Raw genomic sequence first — 21,035 nt, 5'->3', positions numbered from 1 at the left:
AGCGTCCTGGTTAGCGGCTATTTTGTAAACCAAAACAATGGCCGCAATTTATTTATTTTTGATAATAACTGTGGATAAAACCTGTCGAAAGCTTACTGTTTGTGTTTAATTCCGGGTCTGATTTTAATATTTAAAAAACAGTCGTGACAGTGTGTTTTTCTTCTGAAAACATCATTGCCTGCCTATTGACATTGACTGATACACTGCCCTCTGGTGGACAGAACATATACAACTTAAGTTTGATACCAGTATAGGTCTTACTGAAAGCATTTAATGGTCAAAATATTATTAATAAATATTCGAATATTAATAAACAAACAAACTTCGAATATGATTTTTGGGCAAAAGTCAAAGCCCTACAGTGCATACTGGGCTCGAGAATGAGTAAAATGATGTGCAATAGCTGCAATCCTGCACCAAATTCAGGCCCTGAAATACATTAAATACATCTAGAAAGTCACTTTTGATAAAAATCGCTGTCAAAATGAATAGATGTAAATGAAGAGCAAATGGAAATGGAAGCGCCTGATATGATGTTTTGCTCATATCCCAGAAATTCTCAAGACACCAAATGATGCTAAAATGGATATGAATTTCCATATCTGTGCTTACCCAAGCACGCAGTCAACACTGCCACTGCATATGAATCATTGCTTTATCAACACCCCACCAGCAAGCAAATAACCGCCTGATCTCTTCGACCTTTGACTTCCATCTACATTTACTGGCATCCTGATCTCCCATTGTGATCATCAGTGTTGAGTTATATGAAATGTTTAAGCTTGAGAAGCAGCGCTCTGTTTCTCTCTCTCTTTCTCTCTCAATCCTGATGTCCCATCAGACTGTGGAAAACTGATTGTGTCAGGTCTCTGACTGTGAAGATTGGCCAGTTGACAAACAGGAGTGTCGTCTCGGAGAACATTGATAACTCCAACAAACAGCATCTACAGAACAAGAACGGGCTAAAATGGAAGCGCGAGTAAATCTTATGGCCTGTTCACAACTAGAATAAAATGTAAGTGAAATTAAATACAAACAGAAAGTCATTCACATGCTTTATCTCGCTGATATCAACAGCGCTGTGCATCTGTCTGTCTGAATAGATGAATCAGATGCATTTTGTCCCCATTTTCAATAATGCATTGTGGCTAAGCTAGCTGGCTTAGCTAAATGTTGCATTTTGTCTTTTTGAATCATTACCCAGCCATGACAACTGATTTGGACCACCTGTTTGCTGAGTCCACAACAAGATGTTTCCGAATAGGGTCGATTGATGCCTTGAGTATGAATATTGACCGCTCTCTGAAAAATGTAAGCCCCTGTATTGAGTGCAACAGCAGGCCAGTCATTCACCCGTGTGCTGATCAATATTTCTGAGGGGAAAGGTGACTGATCATATGATACTCTATAGTAGAGAAGGTGATGGGGGGAAAATGAGCTCACAGGGGTCGAGTTCTATTATTTAAAAACATAATACTTGTGTGCCTATATTAGAAAATCAAGTAGTTAGCTTAGCAACATGCTAAAGGAAAACTCTATGGGAATTAACTGTAATTTGTCAATTATAAGAATCAATGATTGTTAGGATGTTTTCTTAAAGAGCCAATTTTTCACTTCTTTTAGTTTGTATGTTCACTTGGTAACACTTTACCACAAGATCTCATTTAGTTAACCAACATGAATTAACAATAAGCAAAACATTTTACAGTTAACAGAAGCAACATTTGACCTTACAAATGTTTAGTATATGTTGAGATTAATACTGAGATTACGAAATGCTGTAGAAGTGTGAATTTCAAAATGGCTGCTTATGAGGAAGAAAAATTTGAAGTCGTGCTGCCTGAGAAAAGGGGCTGTGTTGGAAAACTTCAACACCCATTATGCACTGGGTACATTGGCAGAGTCAAATACTGCCTTGTTTTAATAGGAAATACATCTTAGCTAACTTTGTCATATTGATGTTGCCCTATATTGTTCCCGGGTGCAATAATTCAAAGAGTAGCAAATGTTTAGCAGGAGTTATTATGTAATTATGGAAAGCACATGCGATGGAAAATGTGAAAGACCTCTGTGTTTATAGTCAACACTGCTTTAGGCCAAATTGAAAACGTAAAGAAACTGCCGTTCTGTCAGCGCAGCCACGTTCAATTGCCACTTGCCATAGAGAGTTCAATTTCTACCATAATGCTGACTTAAAGAGTAGGCAAATTATAATTTTCAGTGATAAACCTATAAAAATAACAGTTCTGTTAATAACCCTCTGTTGATCAGACTACAAATTAGGATAGTATAATCTGTACAAAAGAAGTTTTCACAAAGCCCTGGAGCTGTCAAAATACTTTTGCTGACAAATAAACATGAATTTCTCAGTCCAGGAACACAGAGAAAAAGTAAACCTTTGTTCATTTACATTAACTACTGACATTGCAACAATACAATGCGGGTTGAAAATCTGTGAACTTACACTTTAACTAATATTAAATGAAACCTTATTGTAAAGCGTTACCATTTACTTTGAGGTCATTTATATTCTAGTGTACAGATATACAAGGACCAAAACTACTGATGATTACACAGACTTCTGTCCAATCAAATTCCAATACAACCTGCAACTGACTGGCAAGTAGCAAATCATGCCCTGCGTATTAATATGCATACCACCCGACTATATATTACACGTACGAAAAACAATAGGCAATATGTCATTGGGTTTTTGAAATGGGTAACTGGTAGAAAGTACTTCAGAAGGGCTGTAGAGAGAGTTATGCTAGAGCTCTAAATGAAAAAAAAAAAAAAAAAACGTAAAGGAGACTCCTCAATCTCCGTTCTCTCCCAGCATGCTCTTCTCTTTATCTGAGTCTGTCTCTAATTGTCTCTTTGACCTCCTCCTCCTCCTTGAACATGTGTGAATTATTGATTGGAGAGTGTGATTTATCGGTGCTTAGAGAGGGACAGAGGGCGGAGTGTGCTGACTTTCGGCTCCTCCTCGTCTCACCTTCACTGTTGAAGAAACCAATTATAAATCTGAACACTGAGACCAGAGGGCTCTCTCTTCAGTGTCTTCAATGAGCCGTTTAGTGGAGAGGCTCCCATGGTAACCTCCCAAAATTATGCATCAGAAATCAAGCGATCATGAGGGATGTGCTTGTATATGCAAAATAAGGAGGAGTAGAGTGAAGTGGTGATGCTGAAAAGAATAAATATTCAAATCAGCTTTAAATGTAATCTGTGTTTTGTGTTATACTGCTGAAAAAAAGATCATAAAATGATTTTTTTACATGCTAAATTTCTTTGAGTGCGATCCACTTGAGTTTGGGAACTAGAACCTTAGTTAATCAGTTTGTGTTGGGTTTGCTTGCGTACGAGATATCTTTTTTGTTAACATAAAATAGCTGAAACTGGGAAAGGGATTTCTAGTTCCCAGCATGCCTTGCATGAGATTGGATGGGTAGAGTAAAAAAGAAAATAAGGGTTATTGAATTCATTTTTGAACAAGATATTCAATTTTGTCTGAGCTGAGGCACATAGCAAAAAAAGTAGATTTACATAAGCAGAAATGTGTTTTATGTAGTTATGTCTGTGCAAATAGTTCTTGCATAATATTTTTGAACATGCAGAAATTCTGGTTAGAGTCTAAAAAATGATTTTTTAGCTGTTTTCTGTACAAATGTGTGGAGATGTGTGTATTGTTTAAAGTTGGCGTGAAATAAAAATTCAACCTATTTTCTATATGCATGTTATTGATCTTATATGGGGCTTTACCACCGGGTAGTTACAGGGACTCAGTTATAGCAACTAGCCAGGGCGGCCCCCCGAGAACGAAACTTTTCCACGCATTTATTTATTATTTATTTTTAGGTCTATGAATTTTTTTGATCAAAACGAAATATTTCAGTGAAGACAACAGACTTTAGCTCTGGTGATGTACACTGGACTTCTCCAATCATCCTTAAAAAGATTGCAGTCTCGTGTTCAGATCTGCCCCCATCCAATCAACAACCAATGCAAAGAACAAAGTCTCTGCCCTAAATTTTTCCATTTTCGAAAATCTGTTTCCCTTGTGCTTCGTAATACCAAAGAAAAGATCTGTCACTATTTCCATTAATTGTGTCTTTAAATGTCACTTAAAAACCAAGGACCATAACTATAATGATAACTGTGTCTATAAAGATGAAATAATCAGTGTCCACACCACAACTATACGATAACAACACAGAGGAACGATATTATTGAAAAAAAATTCCCAGCTGATGAATGATAAAAACATTGACAGCTAATCAGAATTCAGCCAACTTCAGAGAACTTGAGCATTAAAAGAGACCGACCACAAAACTGCAGCTTGTGATTATAATAAACAGAACATTATTGTGGATACCAATGTAGTTCTTGGTGTGAATGGGCCTTTACGTGTCAGTCATTCAGGTCTCTTCCTGTATAAATAGGCAAAATAAGCTGCGGTGTTGACCTTATGCTTATAGTTAAAGGTCTGGCTATGTGAAACTAAACAGCCTGTGAATATCTTCAGGCCTCCAGATGCAGGCCCATTATCACTTCAAATGGTTCAGTTCCTCATTGATTTCCTGTTGACCTCGAGGTCTCTGAACTCTGAAGTGTAAATCCTCCACGTGCTCTGGCTTGAGATGAGTGTGTGTTTATATATGCATATCGCGGATGGATGGCTTTACTTACACCAATAAACAAGCCCTCGCCGTGTTTCTGTTACTGAACGTATATGCGTCAGTCTTTCATATGCAAAATTCCTCAGTGCAGAGACGTTTGTCAGTATGTCATTAAATAGCATGGGCCTGGACAGAATTGGCTGGCTGAAAGCTGCTGATGTTGTACAAGCTGTAATCGCATGTTGTGAGGTTCTAATTAACGGCTTTATCAACTGGACAGCTGACTGTGATTTGGAGCAGTTAATTACTGCAAATAAAGGCGAATTATGATGGATTTTACAATGATGAATGCCACAGGGACGTAATTACAACACACTTTGATGAAAGACATCCTGGCAGCTGTTGCAGTTTTGCTGTGGCTTGGAATAAAATGCAATCGCTGCGTTTAGCTTCAAAGGGAATGTATTACAATCTGTTTTTTTTTCCCAGTGTAATCATAGCCTGTGAAATAAAAATTAATTTAGTCAGTTTTCATTGAATTAACATTGGGTTTGAAGTAATTCCCACAGATCTAGCTCAGAACTTGTGTATAAAATAAAAGTACTCAATTTTCTAATGTTCTAATTGTCATTGTAATATGAAAAATCAAAGCTATGCTCTACTGGTGTTAAGCGGTAGTTTATTCTGCCCCAGAACCACCCGCTGAGACCGTCTGAACAGCATCTAAACAGGGGTCTTTCTTTCCAAACCTGCTCCTGGAGAGCCACTGTCCTGCAGAGTTTAGCTCCAGCTTGCCTCAAAACACCTGCCTGGAAGTTTCTAGTATGCATTGCCAAGACCTTGATTAGCTGGTTCAGGTGTATTTAATTGACCTATCGGTAAGCCCTCGAACGCAGATAAGCCAATGGCAGTTGAGTATCAGTTGCACGAGGACTGGGGCTACGTTTACACATGGTCTATTTTCATAAACAGACATTTCACCCCTCTCCGTTTTCAAAAATAACATTGTGCACACCTGTCAGTTTTCAGAAAAGTGTTCGTTTACACCAGGGTTTCTCAAACTCGGTCCTGGAGGGCCACTATCCAGCACAGTTTAGCTCCAACCCTGATCAACCACACCTAGCTGTGAGTTTCTAGTGATCCTGAAGACATCTATTAGCTTGCTCAGGTGTGTTTGATCAGTGTTGGAGCTAAACTGTGCAGGACAGTGGCCCTCCAGGACCGAGTTTGAGAAACCCTGGTTTACACGAACCCGTGTATATGCCGTCAAGAGCATGCCAAACCTGTAGGTGGCAGTGTAACGAGAAGCTCAAGCCCACGTTAGCCAATCAGAATCCCGAAAATAGTCACATACTGTGACGTCGGCTGCCTAAAACTCAGTTTCTCTCAGTTTACTTGTAAACGTGGAAACAAAGTTTTCCAAAATCTCCACTCTGGCCGGAGTTTTTAGAAAGAATCGGTTTCAGAGGCGAATTCTCCGTTTGCGTGTAAACGAAGGGCACAAACGAAGGGAAATGTCTCCGTTTTTCAAAATAACCATGTACGTGTAAACGGGGCCTGGAACTCGGACATCTTTAGGTTTCAGCTCCATAGAGAAACATTGGAAGATCCGAAGCTCTCATCGGTTTGATGGTGTTTATGCTACAAACATGGTAAAATTATGTGCCTGGGGTACTTGTAACACTGATTCCAGGTATCCTGAGAGGATGGGCATGGGTATTCATGTTTTGAATCACCATACTGCGCGCGCGTTCACTAGTGCGTTTCAAAAGCGTGCTAAGATTTGCGCGAACGGACCAATTACCTGCGCAATGCAACTGAAGCCCGGTTTATTTATTATAAATATCACTGATGTGGGCGCAGTATCCTGGTTCCCTAAGGATTTAACCCCAATCCTAATGAAGATAATGAACATTAATGTTCTGCTTATCATACTCTTATTAAATTACAATTAAATGAGTGAGTCCATGCTAACGTACAAACCTAAATAGCTAACACATCACACAAAACAAATAAACGAAGGTCTACAGTTCAGTGCCTCTCCATGTTTAACTGGTTAAATGTAAATTAATTTAATCTCACCCTGCGGTACACGAACAGTGTTGATCCTGGATGTTGTTCATCTGTGATCGTGACGACCGTAACATGAGGCTTCTCCCACTTGCATAGTGATCTGTAAACACTCGCTTCCAAATTAATCTTGTTACCTACCATGTTTATTATAAAATCTTTTATATATCCCTCCATGGCATTACTGATAAGTCAATTATGGTTGACTCTTCAGGACAGTAGCCCTCCAGGAGCAGGGTTGGACACCCCTGATCTGGAACCAACTACAGTTCCATTCAGAACCATTTTGTCCCAAGATTCCTTTGATTTCTGACTCTGGAGTTCCGCAACGTGTAAAGCCAGCCAATCAGAGTGGAGCTGGTGATTTCAGCCAGCTCTTGCTATTTTCATGTGCGGTATGCATCAGATGGACGGGACGAACTGTGTGCGGTCTGAGGCTGAGACTAATAGAAAGGGCTTCATGGAATAGATTTCCAGCTGGTGGAAAGAAACGTAGGGTCATGGAAAGACTTTGAATTGTTCAGATTTGTGTCTGTGTGATGTTTGTACAGCAGGCTTGTTATCACGGATGGAAAACAGACACCTCTTTATCAGTAGGAAGGATGGGGCAGAAAAAGAGGTGACCTCCCCAAGGTTTTGGCTGATCTCTCTGATGTGGGTCAGAAGAAGGAGGGAGAGGGGACGGGATGGATAGATGGATGCCGTCACGGGTCACGGTCTGGAAATCACACACTCGCTATCATTCAGAAACACAGAGGGTGGTGTGAGTGTGTCTCTCAATAGCTTTGTTACCATATACCAAATGCTTTATGCTATTTCTGCAGGATACTACATTTGAGGAACTGTATCCCACAAGGCAATATGCTTGCTTATACATTTTGATGATCAAATGAAGCAGTATCTAATGTGATTACATGATTCTGCTGCTTCATATTTTTATTGAAACCGTGATACATTTTTGTCAGGATTCTTTGATGAATGGACAGTTCAAAAGAACTGCATATATTTGAAATATAAATCTTTTGTAACATTATAAATAAAAGTATTAATCTCTTCAAAAAAGTATTACTGTTTTATTTACTAAGTATTAAGTACTAAGTATTAAGTTTTAAATGTGTATGTGATAAAAATTCAGCATAGTATAGTCAAATGTGTGTTGCATATTGCATAAAGTAGGCCTATATACAATAGGTCGTATAATAGGATTTTCTTGTTTACTAAGAAGCTGTGCAGATTTATTAGCGGTGAACAAAAGCTCTTTTGATTGTTACTTAGGCTTTTGAGAGATGGAAAACTTCTTTCCCTCTCTTATTGGACTATTCCCAAATACCTCTGTTGTCACACCCTAGTAGTAAAAATCTTCTCAGAATGATTTGAAGGATTACACACTACACTCACACTTTATGGGATTTGCTCCAATTTAAACAGATGATTACCGCAGCGGCGCATGGCTTCATGGTAATCGATCAGGGACAAAAAGGTGCATTACACGAGTTGATTTGTGGGCTAGCTCAAGCTAATCTAGGGGAAATGGCTGGTTTAAGGAGCGGGAGTGAATTTGATATGATGGAGATCGGAATACTTTGCCAGGAACGTCTGCTTCATCTTTCAGCCTCTAAAAGCATCCCGCCATTCCTGCACGTGCTAATGAGTCCCACAAGTCAAAGAGAGCGTTTCCTCCTCCACCATTAGCTGTGCCAAACACTAAACATGCCATCTCCTGACTTCTCACACTTTCTAGAGTATTTACTGTATAGTTGTAACTTGTAAGCATTGGTTGGCGTCTGTTGCAGGGCAGTGCCGGTGTAAAAATAGTTTTTGTTTAGTAGCATCAGACTTTGTGTGAACAGGCCTAATGCCCTGTTGGTACACACCCCAGACAAAAGATGGCCAATCGTGGCAATTTCTGTGGTTGTGGCTCCTAAACGGTGGTCATACGTCGTACAGTGAGAGATTTTCAAAGACTGCTGTTGTCACGGTCTTACGACCAAAGATAGTCTGCGATCATTTTCTGACAGTGTCAGAAGGTTAGCATGAACATCTCAAAGTGTTTTTGCTGCAACAACCCACATCTACTGACTAACCAATAAAAATGCAGCATTAAATGGCGTATTGGTCAACGTGACATGGCACTAAAACTTAAAACTACTTTCCTCAAGATCCATTTGCAAAATTGGCATGCAATTTTGGCATGCATCCATGACCGCGATCATATTCTCTTCTTTTGCTTCCTCTTTTTTTCAGCGCAAATAATAACCACAATTGCCAAAGTGCGATTCATCTTGCTCTATTTGTTTACCACTAGCGCATGATGATGATGTTTTATTCTTCTTTACTAACTTGCGTCGTAGTCTAGGATTCAATAGGTGTCATCATCGTACAGTCTACATGCATGTCTCACCCAAGTTTATTACATCCATGTCGTAGAGTGTGATTTTTAATCTTATTATAGGATTGCCAAAATCGCACCACAGGCATTAAAGGGGGAATTCATTGCTGGTAAGATGAGCTTTTCATAAATCTGACTGTCTATGCAGTAGAAACTGATTTTCTTCTTTAAGTCTGTGTTACGTGGCTGGAAAATACAGAGAAAAGGAAGCCTGAAGCTCTCTAGTTTGACGTCTCAAATAGTTTGAGACCTGTACCCTCAGCCCCAGCTGACCCGACCACATTTTCTCAGATTAATCTGTTCAATCTGTTCCGGGACGACCCCAAAACCTAACCCAACACACTTCTCTATTGGCTGGATAGAAATCAAACATAAACACTGAAGCCGTTCTAAAACTTTACAACCACATCCTAATTCCAGCACTGACCAATAACAGTCTTTCCCAGATTTCGGCTTCTCAAACCATTACTGATGGACTCAGGCGTCCTGTTGTGTTTTCCTCCTGTGTGTCGTTTTGATGTGTCGAGAACTTGGACACCATTAGCTTGTGATTTCTGCTGTTGGATTGTGGTCTGCATTCAGTGTTTCTTACTGGTGGGTGAGAGTCTGGCCTCTAAATATCTGTGCTAAATGTAAGTCTGCTGAATTAAAAAATAATAATAGTGAGACCAAGTCTACATGAAATGAAAAATGGGTTGGGGGGAAATAGGCTTTTTAACTGATTTCTTAGTACATGGTCCTGGTCTTATTGTGCAAAATATAACAACTTTCTCCATATCTTAATATAAAATATAACAACTTGCTCCATATTATTGGACCTTTAATTGAGAAATGACATGGCATATTTGTACTTTAATTTATTTCTTTTTGCCACTCCACTACTATTAAGATGCAAATAAATAGGAGGTCCTATAGCAATAAGGTCCTAAAACAGGCCTAATGTTTTATATATTAGAATTGGTGTATATTAAAGGTTACTTTGAAACTATTTTCACTCAGAAATTGCTAGTAAATTTCACAAATAATTACAAAGAAATGGCAAGTAACATTGAATTACACATGACGAAACTTTTGATTTAGCAAGGTATCACTTTCCTCATGCGGACACTGACTCTACTGGAACAGACTTCTGTTTTTTCTGGCAGTTTCTTTTTTATTCTCTCTCTCCCTCTCAGTCATTTGTCACTTATTTTCATTGACGTCCCACCAGTCTGTTTCCCCACCACTTCATCTTCCTCATTGTATCCTTTTTTCCACTCTCATCTGTAGTCATTTTCTCCTCATCCGTCACCCACTCCCTTTGTTTTTTGTCACTTCCTGCCCCGTGTGTGTGTGTGTGTGTGTGTGTGTGTGTGTGTGTGTGTGTGTGTGTGTGTGTGTGTGTGTGTGTGATCTCCTCCTGCTGTCTGCTCCACACACTGTCCAAGACGTTCAGCTCTGATCAAGCCATCATGGCAGATGCTTAATTGTGTCTGCCAGGTCTGTGATGTGCTGACAGTCCCACAATCCCCTGGCACTCGCGCTCATATAGGGCGCTGGTCTTTGTCAGACAGGATGATGCGTTTCCTGGCATTAAGCTCCGAAATGTCAGCAAGACAGACAGCAAGTAAATAGAAGGGGACTAGTTTGTGCAGACTCCAAGCTTTCCAGTTTATTTGTTAAATGACTTGCTTAGAATGGAGCCTCAAGACACAAAGTCTGTTTTGATCACTCTGTGCTACTTTGCCTGATGGGGATTTTATTTCCTGGGCCTGCTGGTAACAAACATTATGGGCCTATCTTGCACCCAGCGCAAATTACTTTGTATCATTCCTATTTTGCACCCAACGCACAGCGGACTTTTCCCTCCACAGACGCACGTCAGTAAATTAGGAAATGAACTTGCCCTCCCGGGGGCGGTTCAGCGAAAAGAGGAGGCGTGTTCCGGCGCAAACGTTCCCTGGTGTATTTTGCAGTTTCAGAAAACAATTCCGCCACTGACCAGGAAAAACCCAGTCTAAAGTCAGTGGCGCGTTATTCAGATGCTATTTCAAGGGCGCATGCTTGGCCATTATGTAGCGTGTGCAAACGCGCATTATGTAACGCGCATACACTTTGATTGTCTCATCTACACAGACGCAGCAGTTCATATTTTTGCAAACCATACATAATTGCAAGGAAAAATATTACCACACGAGGGAGATCATTGTGGTGTCCATGAAGATATGAAAAAATAGGCATAAGTCTAGCTTTCACATTCACCCAAATTATTTATATAATTTTTTTATAATTGTAGTAATGACGGATCAAACCTGTTTGATCAATAGTGGCAAGACACATAGGTATATAAGGACATCTGACAAAGTGGGTCATCCGACAAGAACCAGGAAACAAAATTCTGAAGACTGCAAAATCACCTTTACCATCATGTAGTTGCGTTCGCCTGGCAAACCCGCCGTTATAATAGCAATCCGCCATGGAACAAGCGCGTCTGCTCTTAAAGTGAATGTGAGAGGACGCTCTGATTGGTTTATTGCACGTTACGCCCAAACCACACCTATGAATAATGAAGCTACTTCAGACCAACCCACTTTAGATTTGCGTCAGGCGCATGAGTCATTTATCCCGCCGGTATAATAGCAACAGCGCCGGGATCCGCCCACAAAGTTACTTGCGTTTCGCGTTTGATACTTGCGTTTCACATCGTTAAAATAGGGCCCTTAGTGTGGTGTCAATACATGTCTCCTACTGTATAGGGGTAAAGGCCTGTTCACACCAAGGACGATAAGTATAACGATAATGATATAGTTCTAAAAATCGTTCTAAAAATAAAAGAATAGCAGAGTCCACATCACAACTATAACGATAACGGTGCCGGCGTCATCACACTGGCACAGAGAAACGATATCATTGGAATCACTTTCAGAACGATTTTTTTCCAGCTGATGAATTACAAAACATTGACAGCCAATCACAATCCATTTTTTCCTTTAAAGAGCAGGATGGATTCTACTTTTTTTTTTTTTTCACTCGGATATACAGTACATACAATAGAAAACGGTACTATACGGTTATCCGGACCACACGTGTGTCTTTTAGTCCCGTATAGTCATCCCTGATTGGTCTTAACCCCAGTGACGGGTAGGTTTAGGGGCGGGGTCAGGGGTAGGCCATCGTGTGGTCCGGATAACCGTATAGTACCTAGAAAACTGTTTCATGCTGACTTTAAACCCCCAAAATGTAGCTTTTGAAAAAGTGTTAATAATCACTGAAATTACTGTCATCTCTAGCTCGCCTACGTGCATCACTATGATGAATTAGGCAATATCTGAATCTCCTTCTGTTTGACATTTAATTGGCATTTAAGACTGCAGAATAATTCTCAGTGCAATTCAATAAAAGTGTAAAAGAGGGTTGTTTAATTAGACCAACACTGTTTCCATTTCATTACCATCCATCACAGCATCATTTTCTTTTGCAAGCAGCGCAGGTTTGCACCTCTTTTCCTCTTTTCCTCTTTCATCTTCTCACAGCATGCAGCCGTCGGTCCTCCAGCTCACATACACACACACACACACACACACACACACACACACACACACACACACACACACACACACACACACACGTCACACTCTCACTGGATTCTCATTAACAGCCCTTTACAGCAGGACGCGCTCACTTGTCTGTAGCTCAGCACCCTTGTGTTCCTCTATTAGGGGACTGTCCACACACTCTTGAGTAAAGTTGTTTGATGTGTTCGTTTTAAGAGCCACTTTGAGATGCTTGATTCTTTAGAACCAGGTGAAGTGCGTTTGAAGTTTAGAAATAGCAAACTTACGTTTTGTTGCGGCGTTTTTGAATCAAAATCTCTCTCCTAAACCACTTTCATGATGAGATTTCACTGACTGCATATTTGTTATTTCTGCGATTTTAACATTTATTTGCATATTTATAAGTTTAATAATGTTAAATGGAGAAGCGCATGATCACATGAAAAGCACAGATGTTTTATAACTGCTTATCCATTTGTGTGAATGTCTCGAGTCCAGCCTATCAAATACAGAATGCTCCCCTTTGAAAATTTCTTTGGAAGCCAATTCCTAATGTTCTTGGACTTAATGCACTTAATGTGTGTGTGTGTGTGTGTGTGTGTGTGTGTGTGTGTGTGTGTGTGTGTGTGTGTGTGTGTGTGTGTGTGTGTGTGTGTGTGTGTGTGTGTGTGTGTGTGTGTGTGTGATAACCCTAATAAAAATGTTCTCCAATGGTTATTTTTGCCTTTTATGTTATAATCAACAAGTCAGAAAAGCAAAAATGGTTGACTAAGCAAGCATACTTGTTGTTATGTTCGATATGTTTAGGCGCTGAATATTTAATGAACATTTTGAGGAAGTCAATGATTGAACCACAATTATGGCTGAAAGTCGTGCTAAACAGCTTTTTAAAAGGTTAAGTATAGGTTAAAAAGCCTGTAATATGCCGGTAAATTGATAGTCTGTATGCCGTTATTGAAATGATCAGGCATTTTTCTGCTGACTCCAAATGTGTGGAGATAAAGATTGTTCTGTTCAGGTTTTGTGCTTCTGAAAGGTGTTTGATGTTGCCCTCCAGATGTTTTTATTATTATTTATTATTTCACAGATCATATGAATTTGAAAAAGAAACATTACTGAGATGTTCTGTCGTTCTATTTCTGCAGAGAAGTGTTTGCAGTTTAAAAATTTGACACATAAAGTCTCTTGTGTCAAAAATATACTTTGATAGTCCTCCAGCCAAAATGATCAAAGACTAAATGAAAAAAAAAAATCATGCAAATGAGTTGTACCAGCATTCTTTAAACTTGTATTTCAACTCATCTCTCTCTCTCTCTCTCTCTCTCTCTCTCTCTCTCTTCTCTCTCTCTCTCTCTCTCTCTCTCTCTCTCTCTCTCTCTCTCTCTCTCTCTCTCTCTCTTCTCTCTCTCTCTCTCTCTCTCTCTCTCTCCTCTCTCTCTCTCTCTCTCTCTCTCTCTCAGATGGTGGCATTGGAGAGGCAGGTGTTTGATTTCTTGGGCTATCAGTGGGCTCCTATTCTTGCTAACTTCTTCCACATCCTGGTTGTCATCCTGGGCTTGTTTGGCACCATTCAGTACAGACCTCGCTACATAGTGGTGGTAAGTGCTGCTTTTAATCAGTCATAACCAAGTAAATCTGACAAAAAACTGGTCGGGCCAAAATTTTACTGTGATACAATTATAAGAAATTGCCATAAATAAAAACTATACTATCTATAATACTATAAATAATATCTCACACACACATTTTTTAACCGTTTTTTTTATTACGGTAACGACAATAGCCCTAATGTAAATGTTTTTATTATACGGCTCTGATTGGTCAATCGCGCTCATTTCCCGATAACAACCAGTAAAAACTGATAACACAGGCTCCACGTCGCTTGCTTCAATGGTTTTTCTTCTAATAAAACATTAAAACTCAAAGCAATATTTTGTGTAGTTTTTGAATTATGTCATCCGGGTATCTCAGACTTGCTTCCTCTTTCATACAAACGCAGCTGCTGCCCTTTTCAAAGATTGCTATAAGATTATAAGATAACAAACAGGTAAGACAAAGTCTTACTTTAATACAAGTCCCTTTAAGACAAGTCATTTCACTCGACGGCCATCTTTGACACGCTTCTCGGGCCTGAACGTCCAGCTCCTATCTCTTTGAATGGGGAAACATTAAATTCTCCAAACCTGCCAAGCTTACGATTAAATTTCATATTTCAAATCACCACTGAAATCTGACAACAACTGTCTCATAAATTTTGTTTACTAAATGCTCGAATCATGACAGAAAATGAAAAATTTCAGGCTAGATCAAGTTAAAGCGCATGTGCAGTGGAAACGTGTCTGACTGTTTCTATGGGAACCGGAGCTTCTAACGGCTGTAGTGACGCGATGACTTTACAGATCGCCGATTGGCTCTTATTTAGAAGGCGGGACTTATTCCACCATATTGAGTGACATTACGAGTGAGTATTGTCACGTCTTGTGTAATTCTATAGTCTTTGCTTTAAAATGGTTTAATCTCATATCAATATCTCTTATCCCCATAGTTATTTATGCGGTGAAATGCTATGCAATAAGTGGTGTGACTGTACCGTATCTCTTAAATGTCCGTCTAGTTTGAACTTGCCACTCAAGCTAGCAACTGCTTTCTCCGCGGAAAGCGTTGCATTTAAAGAGCTAATAAAATATTTCGTGTCAGATCAATATTTCATGTCTAATTATATTTTAATAAAGAGCTGTGTAATAAGCAGGATAATGTATCCAGGCAGTTGTTATCTCAGAATAAATCCCTTCAGGGTGATGCAAAATGATGGTGATGTACTGTACATTTATCCCTTACATATTCCATCAAGAGAATAGGATTTGAAATGCGCGCGCACACACAAAACATCTTAGTGGTCCAAAAACTAGGCTTCATTTTCATCAAAATATGATTTAATATTGTTCTTATTCTTGACAGGTTTTGTGAGATTCCCCAAACCATGCTAAAAATCAGTTTAATAACAGGTGTCAGTTCAGATCTGTTCCTTTCTGACAGACAGTTTTTAGAAATGCTTATATGCACATAATGTTGGCGGCACATGCAAATCTGCTTACTGTTGATCAAAGACAGCCGGCCTCTGCTGATAATGGACTCCCCGCAGACACTGGACCGGCCTTATACTTTGACACATTGTATGGCATTTTAATCCCCTAAATCTGCAACTAATTACCATGAATTAAATGATTAGAGTCCAGTTCCCTTCAGTTCCTCGCTGGGTCAATCCATGATGCAGCTTCACTTCAAGTTCAACAGGATTATCAAGCCTTTGGTTTAGCTGAAGAGACGGGAAGCACGCTATTTTAGGAAATTTCATATTCAAACACTTCTTTAATAATCAATGGCCTTTAGTTTTCATATAGCTAAACCATGGCTTTGTTGGAAATAGCATAATATACAAATTCTTATTATGGCTACATTCATTTATATTATAATTTATTTCTGAATATAGTATGGTTTACAAATATGCACATTTTCTGCATGGTTCGAAAAACGATGACCCACTAAATTTGGAAAAATGTGTATATTATATGGAAGAATATATTCCATAATAAAATTATCTTCCATTTTTAGCGTGAATTACTTGTCACGCTAAAAATGGAAGATAATTTTATTATGGAATATATTCTTCAGCCACAAAATGTAATAATAAACAAAGATTAATAATCCTCCAAAATGGTATCTAGATGTAAGAAACTTGAAATCATGTGATTTACTATTGTTTGAAACATTTATCATTGCAAAATGCATACTTTTTCATTTACTGTTCAAATGTACATTGTATTTTGCTCAGTATGTACTAAATATATTTCTTTAGTGTGTAATATTGCTGTTTGAGCAAAGTCACTTCATTCTTTAGAGTTATTCTTTACATCAGTAACACTGAAACGCCTCCATTGCCTTTTCTTTCGGGAACAAACACGTCGCAATATTCCTCATTTAAATAGTTCCTGCCCAGGACATACGCTAAATATAGGGGACGAGGCATGGTTTAGTAGTGTGTTAAAAAATTAGGTTATGGTAAAGAGGCGTGACATTTCTGAAATACGCAAGCGGTTGACCAATCACAACACTCTGGTCCAGCTGACCAATCGGAGCACAGTGCACTTTTCAGAAGGAGGCGGGAACTAAACAGTGTTATTGACAGACTGGGAAGAGAGGTTCTGCAACAATGGAGAATATGTGAGAAAAAAGAATGTGTTTTTAAACATTTAGGCTTGAAACCCTATTTAGTAGAGCCCAAAAACACATTTAAAGGTATGCATTTGGCAGACGCTTTTCTCCAAAGAGACTTGTATTGCATTCAAGGCTCACATTTGATCGGTTTTTGCTTTTTCTTGGAATCAATTACATGACCTTTATGTTGCTAACGCCATGCTTTACTATTTGAGCTGCAGGAATAGCCTCAAAACACTTCATTATGTGGCTTGTCATCCATTTTCAAGACATTCTTCAACTAAATGTAAATTATTCTACTACCTCAGTGTATAAAACTCTGAAACCATTCAATTGGAGTACACAGCAAAATCTTAATAAGCAATAATTTTCCATTGAACTTTATAAATAATGCACTTAAAACTCAGTTGCTCTTATAGGGCTACATTAGATTTGCACATTTGATTGCACTAAAATATGGGCGAATGATTTCATTTCGAACACAAAATTCCCACATGGTGAGCAGAGATGTCAAGTTAACCAAAGTCACGTTGTAAAAAGTCGAGAAGCCACGAATAGAACAAAGCATTGAAAAAGTGTTGAAGACAGAAATGATAGACGCGCCTGGAAGCAAGACTTGCGGTTCTGAGACTCCTGGGAATGGCGAGGAGTATTGCTCAGGCTTGTGTCCGTGTCGTGCGTTACAGAGACTCATTCTGCTTCTCAGCAGGTTAGATTACACTAGTCACTATATAATAGTGATCTGACATGTGAATCATGCTGTCTGAGGTGTATTGTTTCCCTTCAAGACATTCAACTTCTGAGTCTCAGTCTTGCTGACCGGTTTGTCTTTTTTTGTTTTTGAGTCATGAATAGATACAGTATCCTGTCAAACAAGATATTAAAAACAACACATAAATGTTTCACTAATCATTCTATCATATTCGGGACTTTATTGGCACGGATCTATATCTAAGGATGGATCTGTAAATGCCGCAGTAGTATACAACTCTCCTGATATATTAATAAAATAAAGCATATTTTGTTACCTTTTGGAACTTGGAAGGGTTTAATTTGAGCAGATGTGTTTTACCATCAGAGCTCGTTCCCTAGGACATTCAGCATCTGGCTCATATTCATCATCTCCACCATATTCTCTCAAAACTACTGATTTCAATGTCTTCAAAATCAATATTTTGATCGCTGACTGCTTCTTCACCAGATCCAGCATCAAGTGAAAGTGACCTTAACTTATGATTGTGTTCAGTACTTGCTCTGCAGTAAATCACTGGCCCATTTCAAGCTTTGCTCATAATTATTCCTATTCTTTTGTTTTCTGCCTGCGGTAACTATGAGTGAAACGACTCTTCATCATTGTGTATCAGACATTGCCAGCTTGAGGAATAAAGGTGAACATATTGAGTCATCAGAGATTCAATTATTGTTGTGCGGAAAAAAATATACTTACACTATTACATAACTTGGGTCACTAGCGACCCTATACACTTTTTACAAACATTAATTAGAAAAACAGACATATACTTTTATGTGTGTAATTTATTATTATGTTGTTTATAATGAATAGATTGAGGGTTGATGTCTAAAGGCCATTGCACACTGAGTCCGAAATTTTCGTATGCGTTTTTTCTAGGGCTGTAACGATTAATCGCGATTAATCGAAATCCAAAATAAAAGTTTGTGTTTACATAATATATGTGTGAGTATTGTGTATAATTATTTTGTATATATAAATACACACACATGCATTTGTGTCAAAGAATTTGTCAAAGCACCATTCAAACACCATTCAAACTGCTTGTTACGGATGCGAAAAACGCAGAAAATCGAACCCGTTTCGATTTTTTTTATGACGGACGAAAGTTTCGGAGGCAGTGTGCAAGCGTGATTGACATAACGTGAGCTCGTATTTATTTTTTAACGTACGAAAATTTCGGATACGGATTTTGGACTCAGTGTGCAATGGCCTTAACTTTAAAAAAATGAATGAGGGGAGGGTAGTGAATGACGTCCCGTGTCAATAAAGACTCGAGGTATGCGTTCGAGGGTTAATTGGCTCATCCCTAAGTCAAAATAAAGAGCATTTATACAGTAACATGTTCACAGTGTAAGTTGAAGAGGGCAATTGAACCCGAGCATTTATGAACAGAAATTTGAAACTCATATTGTTGTTAAAGCACTTGCATAGATTATGTTGTTAAATTGTTTATTATTCGATCTGTTAGGCTAGCTGAGTTGTCCTTTGAGGTGGGACTACTTTTCTCCGTGGGTGGATGAATCTTTAGTAATGTTATGACTAATGTAATTGTATTCTTTAATAAGTGGATGGCATTGGCTCCATATAAAGTTTTGCAAGTTTCACTTGGTAAGAAGCTCAGTTATCCACAATGGGGAAAAAGCCTCAGACTAAGTATTCCTCTGATCTTTGTATATCAGTGGAGGAATTCCCAGTGGAGGGCGTTTTGAAAAATATCTCTTTTGCAGTTTGGTGAACATTTTTCTATAAAGCAGTCTCAAGCTGGTCTTCCGTAAGGGACTGACAGGAAACCTGAGATCTGTTTTTAGACTTGTGCAGCATACATTTCTGTATTCTCTTTAGACTCCCCATGAGTACTATCTGCTTCGGTATATTAACAAAAACCTTTCTCTTTCTCTTTTTGAGAGTTTATATACAAGCAGCACTAATTCAGATGAACATTTCAATGGGTTTAGGCTTGTAAAATCCTAATTGATTGAGTTTGTGTGTGGTAAACAAAGTACAAATGACCAGGAAGGCACAAGGCTTAGTGTTCAAATGAGATGTACTGCTATAAAAGAAGAACAAAGAAAGATACAAATCTGGAGTTAAAAGATAAGAGCCTGTTTAAAAGAAGGGCGTTTCAATCCAAACGCACTCACTGCGGATGTTTTCAAGCATCTAGTTTCCCGCATACTCTGAGAAAACAGCTCGTTTTAAAAATAGTATAAAATAGTATAATGCTAATATATAATATATGCTATTTTTATACTATGAACGTCAATGGGGTCCAATGTTATTTTAGAGCTTTTTCATTGTATTGACAAAAAAAGTTCACCAAAATACCATCTTTTATTTTCTGCAGAAAAAAATAGTTACAAGTTTGTAATTACATGAGTAAATGATGACAGATTTTTTTTTTTTTTTGTGAACTATCCCTTTAAAACTGTATTTTATGCATCACAACAAATACACTACTGTTCAAAAACTTTAAATAATTAAGCAATATAAATAATTTGGAATAAATGATTAAAAAATAGTATCTTATGTTCATCAAGACTGCATTTATTTGATCAAAAACACACTAAAATAATAATATTGTGAAATATTATTACAATTTAAAATAATTGGTTTCTATTGTAATATATTTTAAAATGTAATTTATTCCTGTGATCAAAGCTGAATTTTCAGCATCATTACTCCTTTCTTCAGTGATCCTTTTCTTTATTATCAATGTTGAAAACAGGTGTGCTGTGTAATATTTTTGTGGAAAGATTAACAATGATACACTACTATTTCAAATAAGCTTTTAAACTATCTATTCACCAAAGAATCCTGAAAAACGTTTCAACGTCAATAATAATAAGAACCTTTATTCATAATTGAGCACCAAAAATAACTCATGATAAGGACCAAATCATCATATCAGAATGATTTCTGAAGGATCATGTGACACTGAAGACTGGAGCAATGAATGATCCTGAAATGATCCTTTGCTTTTGCTTTATTTTAAAATAAATTACATCAAAGAACAGTCTTGAATTGTAATAATATTTCACAATATTAAAGTTTAAATAAACGCAGCCTTGGTGATCATAAGATACTCCTCTCAAAAATGAAAAAAAATAAAAATATTTTTTTAAATTATTTAATAATCTTTGATTATTTAAAGATTTTGATCAGTAGTGTACACTGTCAGAAAACCAAAATCTATAATATTGTAGCAGAACATTGTCCTCCGTTAACTTTGCAGACATTTCCTTCAACACAATGAAATGGCTGATTTGAAATATGCCTGGTAATATAGCCTAACTGTGAAAATACAGACAATTCCTTGATGTTAACAACGTACACTGTGCCGTATTTTCACGCGTGCTTCATGTGTTTTGAGTGCGGTGTGTTGATGAGTAATGACCTGTCCGTGTTTTTGCCAGTACGCGGTGTGGACGGCAGTGTGGGTGGCCTGGAACGTCTTC

At 38.2% G+C, this 21,035-nt stretch overlaps 1 protein-coding gene across 2 annotated transcripts in view; it reads left to right on the top strand.

Moving 5' to 3' along the window:
• nkain4 (sodium/potassium transporting ATPase interacting 4) overlaps positions 1–21,035 on the top strand; it is a 58,678-nt gene that overhangs the window by 8,078 nt on the left and 29,565 nt on the right. For both annotated transcript variants that reach the window (XR_013794819.1, XM_079587879.1), the window contains exons 2-3: positions 14,072–14,209; positions 20,994–21,035. The exon at positions 20,994–21,035 is cut by the window's right edge and continues 39 nt beyond it. Coding sequence is in view for 1 of the 2 variants with exons in the window: in XM_079587879.1 (XP_079444005.1) it covers positions 14,072–14,209; positions 20,994–21,035 (180 nt within the window). In the remaining variant the exon portion in view is untranslated. The remainder of the gene's footprint in view (positions 1–14,071; positions 14,210–20,993) is intronic.

This window comes from Phoxinus phoxinus (assembly GCF_949152265.1).
Source record: "Phoxinus phoxinus genome assembly, chromosome: 18".
In the NCBI taxonomy this organism is placed as follows: Eukaryota; Metazoa; Chordata; class Actinopteri; order Cypriniformes; family Leuciscidae; genus Phoxinus; species Phoxinus phoxinus.
Note: the sequence above shows the minus strand (reverse complement) of the source record. Positions and strands in the feature narration are given on the sequence as shown.